The following is a 17,392-nucleotide window of genomic DNA, read 5'->3' as shown; positions in this document are numbered from 1 at the left end:
AGTTTTAGGTGGACACAGTACCTTTATTTTATTTTTATGTGGTGCCGAGAATTGAACCCAGTGCCTCACGCATGCTAGGCAAGCACGCTACCACTTGAGCCACATCCCCAGCCCTATTTTTTAATCTTTTACCTGTTCATGACCGTATCCTAGGCCAAGAACAGTGACTGGCATATAGCAGGCATCAATTAATATTTAAGGAATGAATAATTGAACAAATGAATTTATAAAAGCACAATTACTATATTTAGTGAATCAGGAAATCACACATACCTTATTTTTCTAGGGTTTGTGTGAGTGGGTTTCCACGACAACATGAAAAACACTGGAAAGAACTCTGTGGTCGAATAGTATTGGATCCTGAATTTATGGTGCAACTTCTCACAGGGGTTTATTATGCCATGTAAGTAGGTGGTAGATGAAATTTATGAATTCTTCCTTATTAGATGTAACAAAGGGTCTTTTGTCCCAGGATGAGCACACTATCTTGTTTTTCTAATGTAGTTTCCTTTATTTTTAAAGTAGCACATATATAATATAATTAGTTGTTAAAATTAGAGTCATCCTAAAAATTTTCAGGTTTTCTGTATGGAAAATTATTTCTAAAAAGTTCATAACTCAAGTTTTCACGAATGCATTAAGTATATGATTGAATATTAGCCACATGTGATAAAAATCAATTTATTTGAAGAAGCATCTATAAACTACTTTAAACATAGTATTTGAAATTTCCTTTGTTATTATAACCAAAATTAAAAGATTGTAGAAATGAAATAATATAACAATCGATGTGAAGCCAGGCGTGATGACACATGCCTATAGTCCCAGCAGCTCTGGAAGATATGTAAATTTGAAGCCAGCCTGGGCAATTTGGTGAGACCCTATCCCAGGTAAATTAATTAAAAAGATTGGCTGTATAGCTCCTTGGTATCGTGCCCCTGGGTTTGATCCCCATTACCAGGAAGGAAAATTTTGATGTGAAAATCTTATTTACAACCCAAATAGTAGGACTTAAAATTTTTTTAAAAATTATGTGAGGATTAGAGATATTTGCTAAAGATAGTATATGATATGCTTATCTACAGGTATAATGGACAGTGGGACCTTGGCCAGGAAGTTCTCGATGACATCATTTATAGAGCTCAACTAGAACTTTTTTCTCAACCACTATTGGTAAGTTATATTTACTGCCCCCCCCCCCCCCCCTTAGCCCTAGAAATTAAACCCAGGGGCACTCTACTACTGAGCTACATCCCCAGCATCCTACTACATTTTTTTTTCCCCCTTTTAAGACATCCTTTCACTAAGTTGTCCAGGTTGGCATTGAACTTGTTATCCTCCTGCCTCACTTTCCCAAGTGGCTGGAATTACAGGTATCTGACTGACTTACTCTTTATATAACATGTCTGTATGTAAAGAAGGTACTACTAAGTTTAAAAAATTAGAAAGCTAGAATAAAAGTAAAATTCAGTAAATTAAAGAATTAAATGTCTTGAAATACCTTTAAGAGAGAAGAAATGTTAAATATAAGTTATTGAAATCTCTAGAATAAAGGGTGTGATAGAAGTGAGATGATGAATTGCTAAAATGAGTTTGATGCCCCCTCACAAATACCTAAATTCTAAACAATTAGTGTTTTAAATGCAAAGAGAATATGCAGTGAACAAAGAAAAAAAATATTCTCATTAGGCATGACAAGAAAAAGCCAGTTATTTTATCCTGCATATGAAAGTTTTATGCTTTACAAAATAAATGTCAAAAATGTAAATGATAAATATAAAGACAAATGTAAATATCCACTGAGGAAGACATTCTTTGTGCTGTGGTGGTAGTATGACACAACTTTGATCATCTCATTGTGGAAGCAGTCTGGTAAATGTGTGTATGGTGTTCTTTCATTCTGTGTTCCATGTGTGGTAGTGTATCCCAGGAAACTAAATACCAAAAACGTGTATTATAAGCACAGCATTACAATGTTATGTTAAATGGCAAAGCAATAAAACTAGTCTAAATGTTCCACAGCAAGCCAGGCTCACTGGCATGCCCCTGTAATCCTAGTGGCTCTGGAGGCTGAGGCAGGAGGATTGCAAAGTCCAAGGCCAGCCTCAGTAACTTAGTGAGTCCCAAGCAATTTAATGAGACCCTGTCTCAAAATTTTTTAAAAAAGTAAAATAAAATGGGATGGGGATGTGGCTCAGTGGTAAATCCCAAAAGAAAAAAAAAAAGTTGCAATCAGTACCAAAAGAAAAAAAAGTTCCAAGCAACAAATGATTTATTATGATATTTACTTGATAAAATTATAGCTTGACAACTTATATGAAACAAAAATCCTGGGGCTAGGGATGTAGCTCAGTAGTAGAAACTTGGCCTGGCATGCATGAGACCCTGGGTTCCATTTGAAAGGAAGGGAATGAAGAGAGAAAGAGAAAAGAAAAATGCTAGTTTGTGTTAAGTGGAAAATTAGTATACAGCTTTTTAAAAATCTAGACATAGGAATCAAAATAATAATAGTTGACTAGATGATCTGACTATGGATCATTTTAATTTCTTTCCAGTTTGCAGTACTTTTTGGGAGGTGGAGGGTGGGGGAGTACCTGGGATTGAACCTAGGAGCACTTGACCACTGAGCCACATCCCCAGCCCTATTTTGTATTTTGTTTAGAGATAGGGTCTCATTGACTTGCCTAGCGCCTCACTTTTGCTGAGGCTGGCTTTGAACTTGCAGTTCTCCTCTCTCAGCCTCCTGAGCTGCTGGAATTATAGGCGTGTGCCACTGCGCCCAGCTGCAGTACTTTTTTGAAAAAAGTTTCTCTTTTTTGGGGGGATGGGGGTAGGCACTCTACCACTGAGCTACACCTCCAGCTCTTCTTTATTTTTATTTTAAGACAGGGTCTCACTAAGTTGATGAAGCTAACCTTGAACTCGTCACCCTCCTTCCTCATTCTCCTGAATCACTAGAATTAGAGACATGTCACCATGCCTGGCTATGTCTTTGTTTTAAATATTTTAAGCTGAATATAAATTTATTAAGGTACCATTTGCAATAGTTCTTTGATATTAAATTCCTATTTTTCTCATTTTAGTATCCCCTATTTTACACTAAGGGTTACATTAAAACAGGTAATAGGACAAAAAATTTTCATCATCATCATCATAACTTGAATTTTTAAGGCTCTTTAAATTCATGGTTTATCCTTGTAACCACCTTGCAAATTTAAAAAAATTTAATAAAGTGACATTTCCAAAGCAGTACAGGTTAATCAATTATTCTTTGTTGGCATCTCTGAAGGACCCAATAAATGATAACCCTTTCCTTATTCAAGTTGCAAGTTACATGAACAAATAGTTGGCATATGGAGAAACAAGCATCATCTATATTACTGATAAAGACTAAATTCAGATACTTAACTCCTTACTCATCTATCTAGTAGTCCACTGGAGAGAAGGCCTGAGTGGGCAGGTCAGGCACATCTATCCAGGTTGATACATTCCATATGTGTTTGGCCAAATAGAGAGGGAGGGAGAAAGATAATCCTTTAGGTCAAGATCTTTGCTAGGTTAGTAACCCATTTAAGAAACATTAACTAGTCAACTCTCAATTACTCACCAACCAGGTTTCTCACTTCTCCAAGCTAGCAGAAAGTAGTGTGGCACAATGCCAGAAGTATTTAAGGAAGACTTCTCTTTATGGAAATAGAGAAGTGGAGAAAAGCCTAATTAACAAATGAAGAAGAAACAAAACCACTTAATTTTTGCCTGTTATTTATCATGTGAAGACTAGAAGCTTATTCTAATTTTTCTTACATCAGGGTGCAAAATGGTAAATATTTTTTCTCCTTGAAAGTCAACAACTCCAAGAATCAGTGGGGTATGACTCACTTTTTCTATTTTTTCTTATTTTTGTGGTACTGGGATCAAATCTAGGACCTAGTACATGCTAGGCAAGTTCTCTATCCCTGAGCTACACCCCCAACCCAGTGACTCACATTTTTAAAAATAAATTCTCCTTTGAAAAACCTGTTTTAAGTAATACAGAATGTTGGAGATACAAATATTTCTGACACATTTGTACTTTTGTTATATTAGGATAGGTTTTAAATACATATTCCAAAAGTTACAGAAGCATGAAGTACAGAATAAGCAAAAGCTGCCTGTTGGTTGTAAATTTGTATACCTTATGTTATCATTTTAGGTTGCCAATGCCATGAAAAACTCATTACCATTTGATGCTCCTGATTCTTCACAAGAGGGCCAGAAAGTGCTTAAAGTGGAAGTCACCCCAACAGTGCCGAGGATTTCTCGGACTGCAATTACAACAGCTTCAATCCGTCGGCATAGATGGAGAAGAGAAGGTAAGTACAAAATCCCCATAGTATGCTCATGGAGTCAAGTAAATTTTTCACTGTTTGTATAGACTATATTAACTCATGGTATTATAGCACTTTATATAATTAAAATAAAAGTTTTTTAGTTTTTAAGATAGCTCTTAGAAATGTGATTAAATGCTTACTGTTATATTATAAATATATGTGTACATAAGGTAGAAAGATGTTATACTGCTGTATAAATATTAAAACAAAAATAAGATCAGGTGAATTTTTGTCTGTTTTTGAACTAGTAGTAACAACAGGAAAACAGTTTAAGCCTGCTAACTTACTGAGGAAAAAAATAAAAGGTGCATGTATGAGCACTGTGGGAGATAACTATGACAAACCAAACTAACAGTGTAATACAAGCTATCCATAAAATAATTGACTGTGGTTTTGGATTTATATCTTTGCATTTCCTTTTTTATATGTGCTGAACCCAGCAGTATTTCATAAGACATACAGTTCTTGAATAGTCAAGCTGTCTTGCCTAAGAGATATTAATTGCCATTTAATCCCTATTTTTCTGTCCTGTTCATTTGCAAACCTCACATTGTTCATCTGCTGCCTTATGTGCGTGCAAGCTATGCACACACATGTAATTATATAAATAGTGTTTGTGTTAATATCATATCCATATAAACATTCTCTTATCTGCCTGGGTCAGAATGCTCAGAAAAGAATAGAGCAGCACAAAAGCACTAAAATTTTATATGTTGAATCCCAGATGGCTTTGACTTCTCAAACGAGGCTGACTCGAGTATTCCTGGCTCCCCGATCCAACACGGCTCCACTGACCTAGGGATCAAACGTGTGCAAGAGGGGGAGGTGCTGGTGCGCAGGACCCCTGAGCATGGCTCGCCGGAGCCCAACTCGGCAGCAGCCACAACAGAGGGTAGGACAGAGATGAGGAGGCAGAAGTCAGTGAGGCAGTTGCTGGAGAAGGATCCTGGCTCTCTATCCCCAAGCAGAACATCTTTCCATTCTAGTGTGTGTTTCCACTACCCCAGGGTGTATTAGCTTCTCCTTGCAAAGCACCTCTCTTCCCTATATGCCTAGCACCAGGTTAGGTACAATCTTTAGTTACTGTTTGTGCTGGCCTAGAGTGTGCATCCCTGTGTAATCAAAGAACAGCTTGGCATGGCTACTAACAAGGCAGGGGCCTGTATCCAAAAGATTTGCAAATGCTTGGAATTTTTTCATTACTGAGCATGTTTATTCTAACATTAGGAAAGAAAAAATGCACCCAATGGACATGAGCCTTAATAGTTAATATAAATGTATTTATATAATAACTTATTCTTTAAAGATCTGTGAAGAGTTTCAAAACATGAGTATACTTGGGAAATTGAAATGGGGCTGATAATTTATCTGTAATTCTAGGATGTTAAATTAACATCTAATAAGAATTTCTTACCTTTTTGACAGAGTATGCTATATTGATTGAATTTTTATAGTCCTTGTGTTAAGTTGCCTAGGTCTAGAGAATTACTGACACTTTCCTCCATATACGTGCTGTCCTGGTGCACACTACATTTTATAATTCATTGTAAATCATGGTTCTATTATGTAGCTCCCAAATGGAATTGAAATGTATTATTTAGAGATCAGATATCCTAGTAGTTTCTTGTTTCTACAATGTAGGTATCTTGAGAATTTTTTACCTACCATCTTCCATCACTCTCTGTAAAAGAACATTTCTGTCCTCCAGGAAAGTATTTACTTGCTGCCTTGCATGGAATGCCATGAGTTAGCTTTGTGAAAGAGGGAACTGTAGGTAAATAGCTTTTTCATTACCCAATGTGTTGCCACTGTGAAACCTTTATACTGATTTGCATAATAAACCATGTAGTTTTAAAAGAGGTACATATTTTTGCTTAAAGCAAAACATACATAAAGCAATTAACTTCCACCTTTAGGAAGTCTTTCTCTTTTTGGTGCATTAGAAATTTGAGCATGCTCAGTAAGAATTTAAACCTATACTCTGTGCCCTTGCCCATTTGCCCAGGACAGTCAACCTTCATTTTACAGTATTGCATGTGCATGATCTAGGAACCCAGAGAAGTTGGTACTGTTTCAGATTCTTCTTTATATGGCTATGGAAGATGCAGCCTTCCCTTTTTATACTTTCCCTAGCAATCAATTTTAGTGAGAGTATGGAACCCAGAGTTGGCCTAAATTGAACAATATCTTATTTCTTTATATTCTTGATGATTAAATGAGCTACTTAAGAAGTATCTTCTACCATTGTTAGGACTATTGAAAGTATGTGTTAAATGTAGCATGGGTAATTAGTATTGATAAAATTATAAGAAGTGTTAGATTAGTCTGAAATATTGCTTCAAATTCATCAGAAGTCATACATTTTGAAAAAGGAATCAAAACAGTTAATTTCTCTTTAATATTCTATTGAATCCTATTAAATATTTAAATGCCTTATTTTCATATTTTTAATTACTGGTAAAATGTTAGCTTTAGTGAGGGATTGGTGATATAAAACCACAAGGAAAGGGGAATAAATTTGTTTCTTTTTACTGGGGATTGAACCCAGGGGCACTTTACACTGAGCTACATCCCCAGCCTTTTTTATTTATTTTGAGACAGGGTGTCATAATGTTGCTTAGATTCTTGCTAAATTGCTGAGGCTAGATCCTCCTGCCTCGGCCTCCTGGGTTGATGGGATTACAGCTGTGAGCCACCACATCCAGCAGGGAATAAGTTTTGAGTGTGTTTGAAATTTCTAAACAATTATCTTACCCTTTAGTCTAGCTTAATTATAGTTTTAAATCAATATTAATAGAATAGGAAAGGCAATTTTTTTTTTTTTTTTACAGATTGTTCTTTGGATCATGAGTAGTATTATAATTACCTAGAGAGAAAACTAAAAGAAAAATGTTTTGAGAATTGCCTGTTTTCTTTCTTAAGGTTTTTTAAACAGAAGGAAGGAAATTACTAAAACCTATGAGAAGTTTTGGTAATTCTGTAGTATGCCAGAGCTTTTGAATTAATGTAGACAATTGATCTTTTAAAAATGTTTTAAAGTATGATGGTTTTAAATAGTTTTATAGTTAAAACTGTGATATTATATGTTGAAATTCAGGGAGAATATTAACCTATCACCTACCTATTAAACTGAAGATGATTCCTATAATTAAAGTATAGTCATTGTTCCATTATAATGAACCATTTCCTAGTACATAAAATACCAGTAGGTTCTCTTGCATGGTGGCCTTCATGTTACCATCATCTCTTTTATGGCCATATTGCTTTGGCATAAGATCTGCATGTAGCAAGATTCAAAGCTAGCACTAAATCTCTCAGTCTCCTTCCTAATTAATAGATAAATCCAATGATATATTTCTGTTCATTCCTTGTTTTATATTACCAATACTACTTTTGAATTAGTAACTATTTCTTCTTGGGCATTTTAGAGTTCTTTATACTAATTTTAAGTAAATTACTAAAATGATATGTAAATTAAAGTTTCAATTTTCATGGGACATTATATACAGTTCTCTTGAAGAGATTGAGAGACATGGTGTCAGCTGCTACTTTTCTTAGTAAATGCATTTTCACATAGCTTTGCATGATTAAACATTAAATTGCTGGATATATATATGTATATATATATATAACAAGGTGCCTTTTGCTTTAAGGATAGCTTATTTCATTCTTTAGAAGGAAAGAAATAACAAATCCATGAGAAAATATAACCAAGAATGTATTTTTATTTTTCCAGGTACTATGTTAAGTAAAAGATTGTGTTTTTAATATTTTATATATCTTTCACTTAGGTAACTTGTATCTCAAAGTAATATTTGTGTAGATTATTTCCTAACATTTTACTCTAACTATAATGCTGGTATCTATTTTGTAGATTTGATTAAACTTATTTGCAGTCTGGGAAAAATATCAGTTTTTGAAAGAAGAAAAAGTATGGTCATATAGTCTCTTAGAAAGTAAATACAATCAATAGAGAATTGGGCTTTCTGGAATAGCATGATCAATGTATTATATATACTTCTCTTCCCACAAAAACTCAAGATACAGATTTTTATGTTAACTACAGTTTATGTGTGAAATGTAATGGGGCATTATAATATTTTGTGATTATAAAAGTAAATAAGTGAAATAAAGATGTTGTGTCCAACTATAAATAAAAGATTAAAATACTTTAAAAAAAGTAGTACATCTCAATGCTAGAATCTAAAATATTAAAATATATAATGTAGGAAATGAAAATCATTCTTAAGTATCCCTGCTAGTTTTTTACCACTGTTCCCTGATAATGTTTTCTTCATATTAATTGTTCAGGAAAGTATGGAAACCAGTGAGTAGTCCTGTCCATAAGACAAAATATGGTTGTGAAATTATTGGAAGCAATGTAGTTTCTTAGATTTGAGTTAGAAAATCTATTCAATATTAAAAGCCTTTAAGCCATAGAGAAGCAGTTAACTTGATAAATATAAAATCTTATTATAGTTTTGGCCTATAGGCATAAATCAGGTTTTGGTATAATTCTAGGTAACTGAAATCGGAAGAGTCCCTTTTGTACATTTTATGGTGGGTTAAAGAAGATATGAGGAAAAGGTTTCAATTGTTTTACAATAGGTAAATATGTTCATGTCAAATGAAAAACAGTATATTATGAAGAGTTATAAATATAAATGTATTTATATATTTAATGTATTGTGCCTGGTTTTATATGCCTAAATATTAATAGTATATTAAGTAAGTTTGTGAATAGTTTTATAAAAACTGAAGTAATTAAAACTAAATGAACACAATAAATAGTATATTAGAATTCTGTATAGATTTATTCTCCTAAATTACTTAGAAGTGTTGATAGTAAGATCATTATGAACTCATAGCAAGTGTTAATCAAGAAAAAGGTCAGTGTTGTTATTCACAACTGCTACTTAACTTAATTTAGCTATTACTAAGTCTTTCTGATTTATTTTTTAGGTGCTGAGGGTGTAAATGGAGGAGAGGAGTCTGTAAACCTGAATGATGCAGATGAAGGATTTTCATCAGGGGCTTCCCTCAGCAGCCAGCCAATTGGGACCAAACCATCCTCTTCTCAGAGGGGAAGCTTACGGAAAGTAGCAACTGGGCGTTCAGCCAAAGATAAAGAAACAGCTTCTGCCATCAAATCCAGTGAGATCCCTCGAGATTCAGTAGTTCGCAAGCAGTATATTCAACAACCAACTGATCTTAGTGTAGATTCCATTGAACTGACACCAATGAAGAAACACCTGAGCCTGCCTGCTGGCCAGGTGGTGCCAAAAACCAATAGTTTAAGTCTAATCAGGACAGCCAGTGCTTCCTCAAGTAAATCATTTGACTATGTAAATGGCAGTCAAGCAAGTACCAGCATTGGGGTTGGCACTGAGGGAGTTACTAATCTAGCAGCTAATAATGCTAATCGATATTCAACTATCAGTCTACAGGAAGACCGGCTAGGTCAAGCTGGTGAAGGTAAAGAGCTCCTCAGCCCAGGAGCCCCCTTAACCAAGCAGTCTCGATCCCCAAGTTTCAATATGCAGCTAATATCCCAGGTGTAGTTTTGACATCCTCTCTTCGCTTACCTTTTAAACGGAACATTTCATTGTATAAGAAGACACTCATCCCACATTGTGAAAATATTGGTCATTGTAATCAGATTTGATTTAGTTTAGGTATCTTCATACTGTATTTTGTATGAAAACAGCAATAAGGTTTTCTTTTCCCTCCTTCCTATATCTTCTCTTCACCTGTACCTTGTAAATGTGTTTGTGAAGCAGTATAACACGTTTGCCTTTTCCATGCCTTCCTTTTTCCTTGGGTGATGTGCAATCCATCATAGGCTGATTGGTCCCATTTCAACACTGTGAGACTGAGGATACACTAGAGGAAGTGGTGTATATGATCCTTATGATTCTTTGGCTTTTGTTCAAAAACAAGACAAAACGGGTTTGTTCACATAATCTATAGAACTATGAAGATTACTGGATCATATTTTTTTCTCTCTTAACCAGGAGTGCCTCAGAGGTTCTGCTATGACTTGGGACTTCTCTGAGTCTGTGCAATCATTTTCTTGAGAAGCATGGGGAAAGGTGGTAGACTGCTGCACTTTTTCATTAAAATGAGGGTAGCTCTTTTTTTCCCCCATTTTCTTTATCCCAAGGACTTAGTTGTTCAGTTACTGAGGCATTTAAATCAATTTGTAGCCACCTCCTTTGGGAGGGTGGGGCTCTAAGTTGATTGTGTAATTGATAATGCACTTTCTCAATGGCTCTCTAGTCATTATTAACATGTCTTCCCTCTTCCCACAAGGACTTAAGATCATTTCTGTCCTTAAATTTTGAACAGCTAACAAATCAGAGAATTCAAGGAGCATGTTCTATTTTCCAGGAATGATTGACACTTTGGTGCTGGGGTTTTGTTGGGGGAGGGGTGGTTTTTGTTTAGCTTGTTGGAATTGTGTCTGAGGGGGGTTTTGATTGGTGTTTTCTTTTTCTTTGTGAGCTGATGATGACTGAAGTAGAACTGTACGTCTTCAGGTAAAGAGAGGGATTTCTCAATCCACTTTCTGTGATGTTAGACTCTTGGAGAAACCCTTTCAGCTGCTTTCTAGATGTACCTAAATTCAGTCAGACATTTTGGATTAATAAACCTAAAGTCCTGATAGATCATATACTCCAAGGAAATACATCAGGGACAGATAGTTGGCTGAAAACACTGATGCTTCAATGTGACACATTTTTATAGAACATTTCTACCAGGGGGTACTGACTTGATTTCTCCTATAAGGACTACACTGCCTTTGTGTTTAGTATAATGCAGTTTGTGTATCTTCTAATCTGCAAAGTTTCTCATTTTTATAAAACTTTGAAATCATGCCAGTAAGCTAGATGTTGAATGTATGTAAGTAGCATTTGGTAACTGCTATAAGGCTACAGAAGTACATTATTGATTTTAAAACATTTTTTAAAATTCTGATTTGATTGATAAGATTTATTATAACCTCTTCTGGGTCTCGAGCTCTAATGTTTGAAAAAGAAGGGAATATACTTGGTTTTTGAAAATCAGTATTGTGACTTGAACTGCTATAAATTATCCTTCCACAAAATACAGTTATTAGTGCTTTGTGCATTTACTTTATTATTGTGAAAGAAAAATGAGTTTATAGAAAGCAAGTATTCTCCTTATTAATGGTTTTAAATTTTATCTCTACCAATTGAAATTACAAATAATTTTGTGATAATAACTAAGAAAATGCCTTTTTTTTCACACCTAAAATCCCCGTTGTTTTCAGTTGTAAGAGCATTAAAAAAAACAGGGTGTTAGCATGTTCATAAGGATTTTAATTTTCTATGAAAATGAAAAACTAGAACCTGAACTAGTATCCAGAATATTGCCAAAGTCCAGGCAAAAGTTGATGGTTTATGTATATGTGTATGGTATGTAAATATATCACAGATATATTTTAAATATTTAAGAGATGCCAGGTAAGTGAAAAGAAAATTTTGAACAGCCAAAATAAATGAGGCATACAACTTTATAGCATACTATAAAAGTTTCAGGTATGTAAGGAAAGGAATATTGTACTCACCAGGGAATGAGATCTTGGCTATGGCCAGAGTTTCCTCATTTTATGGCAAAAATACCTGGTTTATATAGGCTGTTTTTAATTCAACAAGTTATGCACGTATTGGCATCTAAATCAAGCATTTGAATTACAAGCACAAAAGAAATACCAAATAAATGAAATTACAGTAAAAGCTATAATAAAAATTCTCTTTAAGAATTCCATTAAGATCATATTACTAGAAAGCAAACTAAATGTGTAGCGAAAAGTTAAATTTAACTTAGGAGAGACTTTTAAATATGAAAATATTTTAAGAAATCATTTGTTATATCTGCAAAATTAATTTGAAATTTTTTCATCTTGCTACTATGTGCAGTAGCCTGTAATCACAGAACTAGGGAGATTAAGGCAAGAGGATGGGAAGTTGAAAGCCAGAATTAGAAGCTTAAATTAACAAGACCCTGTCTCAGAAAATTAAAAGGACTTAGTGGTAGAGTGCCCCTGGGTTCAATCCCCATTATCGCAAGAAAAAAAAATTCATCTTAGAGGATTTTATTTATCTGTACGTGTATACGTGTGTGTGTGTGTGTGTGTGTTGCTGAACCCAGGGCCTTGTGCGTGTAAGGCAAGCACTCTATCAACTGAGCTATATCCCTAGCCCCAACATATAGATTTTGAATGTACACATACCCATTAATGTTTCAGGACCCTGTAACAATTGTTTTCTTGTAGGTGATATTTGGCCCCAATGAAGAAACATTTCATTTAGTTTAAACTTTCCATTCAGGGTCTTAAGAGATTTCCTGTATAAGATATAGTTACAATGAAAAAAGTTTAACTATCAAAATTTCAGGCTTTTAAATTCCTTTTGCATTATTTATTAGTATTTAATATACTTTTATTTCAGGTATACAAATACACGCCAGCAATATTCATTCTTTGTCCTTTAACAGTCTTTTATTTTATATTTTTTATACCTCCTTAAAAAAGTTTACCCATCTATGAAAAAGACACTTAGAAAATACTTGTTTTCTATAATAAAACTATTTGGTGCCATCTGTGCCAGGTTGAATTAAGGAATATAAAGAAATACCAGAAGAGTTTGGGAATTCTTTCGTATGACATTAATTTTAAGATCATATTACTAGAAAGCAAACTAAATGTATACAAAAAGTTAAATTTAACTTAGGAGAGACTTTTAAATATGAAAATATTTTAAGAAGCTAAGGAGGAAATAGTTGTAATTTAATATCCTGATCCCCTATCACCACCCTTACTTACCAAATCCACTCTTCTGTGCCTATTTATTATAGAATCAGAATTTGTGTGCTAGAAGAGACCCTAGAGATAATTAGTCTCCCCACACACATTCATCCTCAGGAAACGAGACTCAAAGAGGTTGTGACACTACAAGGTCGTATAACTAAGAAGCAGAGCCAGAATCAACCCTCATCTCCCATGAAATGCATATTAACACCCCACTGCCACTCTTTATCCATACTATGGTAAATATGGTACGTAAATACTTTCCATCTCTGCAGCTTCTTTACATTTCTGGTCTAGTAGCTGGTAAATACAACACATTAAGAAAAGTATTAAATCCAGAAAAAAATGTAGAGTGATAAATGTAGATGGGGAAGTATTAAAAAAATAGGTATCTTTTACAAATATAAGGATAGGTACATTCTTTAATTTACGCCTTACTCATTTTCTGCCACATAATGATGATATGCTGCCATGTTGTTTATATTTGTGGGGATTTATTTAAATGCAAAGTAAGCTCAGTGAAATGGTTTTGTTCAGTGTTGTAGCTATTTTAAAATAATTTTTGAATCAGCCAGCTTTCAGCAAATAAGGTGGCCAGTTCATTGTATTTCATAATGGAGTATTGTAAAAGCTTAAATAAATCTGATTCCATTGATTTCTAATGTAAAGAGAGATTGGACCTTAATGTGCTTATAGAAGATGAAAGCAATATTTCCTTATATGACTGAAAAAAATGTTATGGTGTGAAGCTTATGATTCCATGATGGAATAGTGAACATCTCATTAAGTGTATATATCACATAAAATGTCTTAAATGCAGTAGTCAGATACATAAGCTCAATATTTCCAACCTGTAGTCTCGAATTCCACTTAGTAGCTTTAAATTAATTATTTTCTAGACACTGGAATACTGAGAATAATTTCAGATTGTTTTGTTTGCACTATTTTTGTGAATATTTTAATGAAGTGGGGTGTTTTTTCCTACCTCGCTTTGTGAAGTTTGTATGGGTCCACTTTTGTGTACTTTAGTTATTTACAGTCATTTGTGTCATTTAGTTTTCTGCATGTTCATTTGTAAATAAAAATATTAGTATCTGTCTTTATGGGTAGCATATTGTAAAAACACTGGCAAGGAGGATCTCTCCATTTCTGATCATGGATTATATTACAAAGTAAGTTTGGTTTTCTGGAAAAAAAATCAGTATTTCAGTTACTTGTCTGTTTTTCAGTTTAAAAAGTTCAATAAGTCATGCCAGTGATCAGAAAATCTATAAGAATTTTAGGGTACTTTTCTTAAACAGTCTGAACATGAGACTTTTTAGCTTTCAAGTTGAATGATTACTGTCATTGTTTCACCACCAAGTTGGTTGAGACACTTATTTGTACTACTTTAATTTTTTAAAAGTGCTTTTTAGAAATAAGTTGTTTGAAAACCAACTAAATACTGTTAGTTTAGACTCTTTAAAATTAGAATATTTGTCAGATTATAAGGAGATAGAATGCAGTATAAAACTCATAGTGCTAATAAAATCATAATGAATCTCCAGATTGGTACAATTTTCCATGCTAATATGGTCAGAACTGACAACATAATACAAATTTTAGTATTACTTGCATTGTGTGTATCTAATGGGTATATCAAACTGGCACTGAACATTTATAGGAAAATACTGTTCATTACAGGAGACACTTTCTAACCTCCCTGCCCATATAAGCACATTTTTTCCTAACCCTGACCATACAACAAAATTTTGGTCATTTTTTCAGTATTTTTGTAATCTTAGGCATCAGTCCCATGAGAAACATACACAAGGGCAAACAATTCAGAATAGAAATTAGCAGAAAGCTAGGAATGATATGAAATAACTGGCAGCATAGTACAGAAATATGTAGGTTGTTTTGCTTCTATATTTTGAGAAAATGTGTTCATGATGTTTACAAATTAAGGCATACTTATATGTCGGCTATTATGCTATTATATTTAATATAGATTTTACCAAAAAGTAGAATTAGGTACAGGTTAAGTATAAATGAGTCCTTTTTAAAAACTCTGTATTTGCAGGTAGGCTTAATAAAGAGATCCTTTTATTTTCAGAGAAATTAATTTAATTGGACAATCCATCCATCCCCAGCTAGTGAACTGATATCAATCTGGTTTGTTGTATTTGAGTGTGAAGAGCTCAGTGTTAATTATGTCAGAGAAAATTTTTTACATCTTCATTATGGATTTACCAAAGAAAATGTTATTGACCAAATGTAATTTTTAAAGCACCTCTTAAGGAATAAAGCCCATCTGACCTATACACAGGATTGCATACCCTGGGGAAAATATTAAAAGATTATTTGACCTGGAAAACAAGTATACAATAGTTATAAGTTTCCAATTGAGGTTTTCTTATACCAGTAAGATTTCAATATTCTGGCAAAGTACTATTTAAAGGCTAACTACAAATATTATTCCTTATGGCACATTTTCACATTTTCTTAAATAAAACTAAGGATTTGGCTTATCAGTATTGAACAAAAGGGGACATTACTAAAATTGGTATATTGTGTGGTATTATAGTTTTTAAAATGTGGAGGAAATTGTGGAAATGCACCTCTTTGTTCAGTGGTAGTTATTTCTAATAAGTAGGATATTGGTTAAACTGGTATGGTTTACAAAATTTACGTACATGATCAATTTTTTTCTTTGTATAAAAACATTGGTTTAAGAAAAGCTAAAATACTAATTTTTTAAATGTATAGATAAAAAAACTAAAGGTTTAGTTAAATGATTTTTGAAATCATGAAATATAATTGTAAATTAACTGATGTTCCAAACAGGTTCTATATGTATTATCTTTTCATATATCAAAGTAAGGAATGTATTGATCAGCTATCTTGGAAAGAAAAAATTGGCTTTCTTATAATGATTGGTGTTTTTTTTTTTTTTTAAGTTTTATCTGAAATCACTCAATAATCTCATAATCTGAATTGACAGATTATGTTTCATGTGGTGTTTGAAAATATTTGTAATAAGTTCATCTACTACTTTACATTGAATCTTTTTGATTATTACACTAATAATTACACTGGCTTTATATTCATTTTAACTGGCTAAATGAAACAGTTTTTATGGTGCAGATTATTTTCCCACTGTTTTTCTCAAGATAATTTGGCTTTTCTGACCTGCAGTTTCTGAAAGATTTTTTACTAGTGTGGTTTTATGTAATATGATCTCTGTAGCAATGGACAAGTAAAAGGAAATATCCACAAAATGTTTGTTTCATAAAAGTATATGGGATGTTATAGATCAGCTCCTGTTTTGTTGTTTTACCCAGCCTCAACCGATAGCTTGGAATAAATTTCCCAAGTATTCAGAGAATGAGTGCTGGTGAAAGTTTAAATAGGATAGGCATGTAAAAATTAATTTCTGTTAAGTGATGACCTTTCAATCCAGGACTAGTAAAAAAAAATCATTTTTCTTTCAGAACTGAAGGAAAAAAACTGCACATTTAAGATCATATTTACTGGTGCATGCAAGCCATTATCCTGTCTTACTGAACTGATTAATGCTGTTGATTGTTGAAATGTGAAATGTAGTCACTGTTGACCTTGTAAATATCTGCCAGAGATGAAAAATATTTTAAGTTATTGTAAATAAAGATGTATAAAATTCACTATCAGTCTGCAATGCAGAAACATAATCTAAGATGTTAAATATTGTGTTTCTTGAGAGATGTGTAATTTGCCCCTAGGTGTATCTACTTACATTAAGAATGTAAATTTTCTTTTGTACAGGATAAAAATATAGCTTTATTTGGCTTTTAATTGGATTTCCTGGGGTTGATTTTCTTACCTAAATAGTCCTTTCATTTACAGAAGTTCTTCTATTATATTTTCTCAAAGCATGAAATTTTATTCATGTAAATCTGAACCTTTATATTATACCCTACTAAATAAAGTAAGGCAATATATAAAACTTATTAAAATATGACACAATAAGAAACAACTTACAAAGGCAGGAATTAAAAGTAATACATAAAATGTGTGCCGTATGTTTCTGTATGTTATTTATAGGGATACAAGTTTAGCTTTGTACTAATTTAAAGCAGCCAAATGTAAAGAAAGAAGTAAAATTAATTACATGATTCTTCCTTAAGATTAAACAAATCAGCTTTTCAGTGGAAGCACAACTATATCTAGT

The 17,392-nt window shown here is 33.3% G+C and overlaps 1 protein-coding gene across 16 annotated transcripts in view; it reads left to right on the top strand.

Annotated features, from left to right (window-relative positions):
* Window positions 1–17,016, top strand: part of Hycc2 (hyccin PI4KA lipid kinase complex subunit 2) — a 78,556-nt gene extending 61,540 nt beyond the window's left edge. For 15 of the 16 annotated variants that reach the window (XM_046462979.2, XM_058578249.1, XM_058578250.1 and 12 more), the window contains 5 exons: window positions 287–403; window positions 1,086–1,173; window positions 4,193–4,352; window positions 5,095–5,262; window positions 9,333–17,016. In XM_046462979.2, the coding sequence (XP_046318935.1) occupies window positions 287–403; window positions 1,086–1,173; window positions 4,193–4,352; window positions 5,095–5,262; window positions 9,333–9,931 (1,132 nt within the window). In that variant the 3' untranslated portion in view covers window positions 9,932–17,016. The remainder of the gene's footprint in view (window positions 1–286; window positions 404–1,085; window positions 1,174–4,192; window positions 4,353–5,094; window positions 5,263–9,332) is intronic. The other variant, XM_046462984.2, reaches the window with a different exon arrangement.
* Window positions 17,017–17,392: the final 376 nt, after the last annotated feature.

Source organism: Marmota monax, unplaced genomic scaffold (genome assembly GCF_021218885.2).
Source record: "Marmota monax isolate L192 unplaced genomic scaffold, Marmota_monax_Labrador192_F-V1.1 WCK01_AAM20220418_F8-fsc00095, whole genome shotgun sequence".
Taxonomy (NCBI): domain Eukaryota; kingdom Metazoa; phylum Chordata; class Mammalia; order Rodentia; family Sciuridae; genus Marmota; species Marmota monax.
This window is presented reverse-complemented; position numbering and strand designations above follow the sequence as displayed.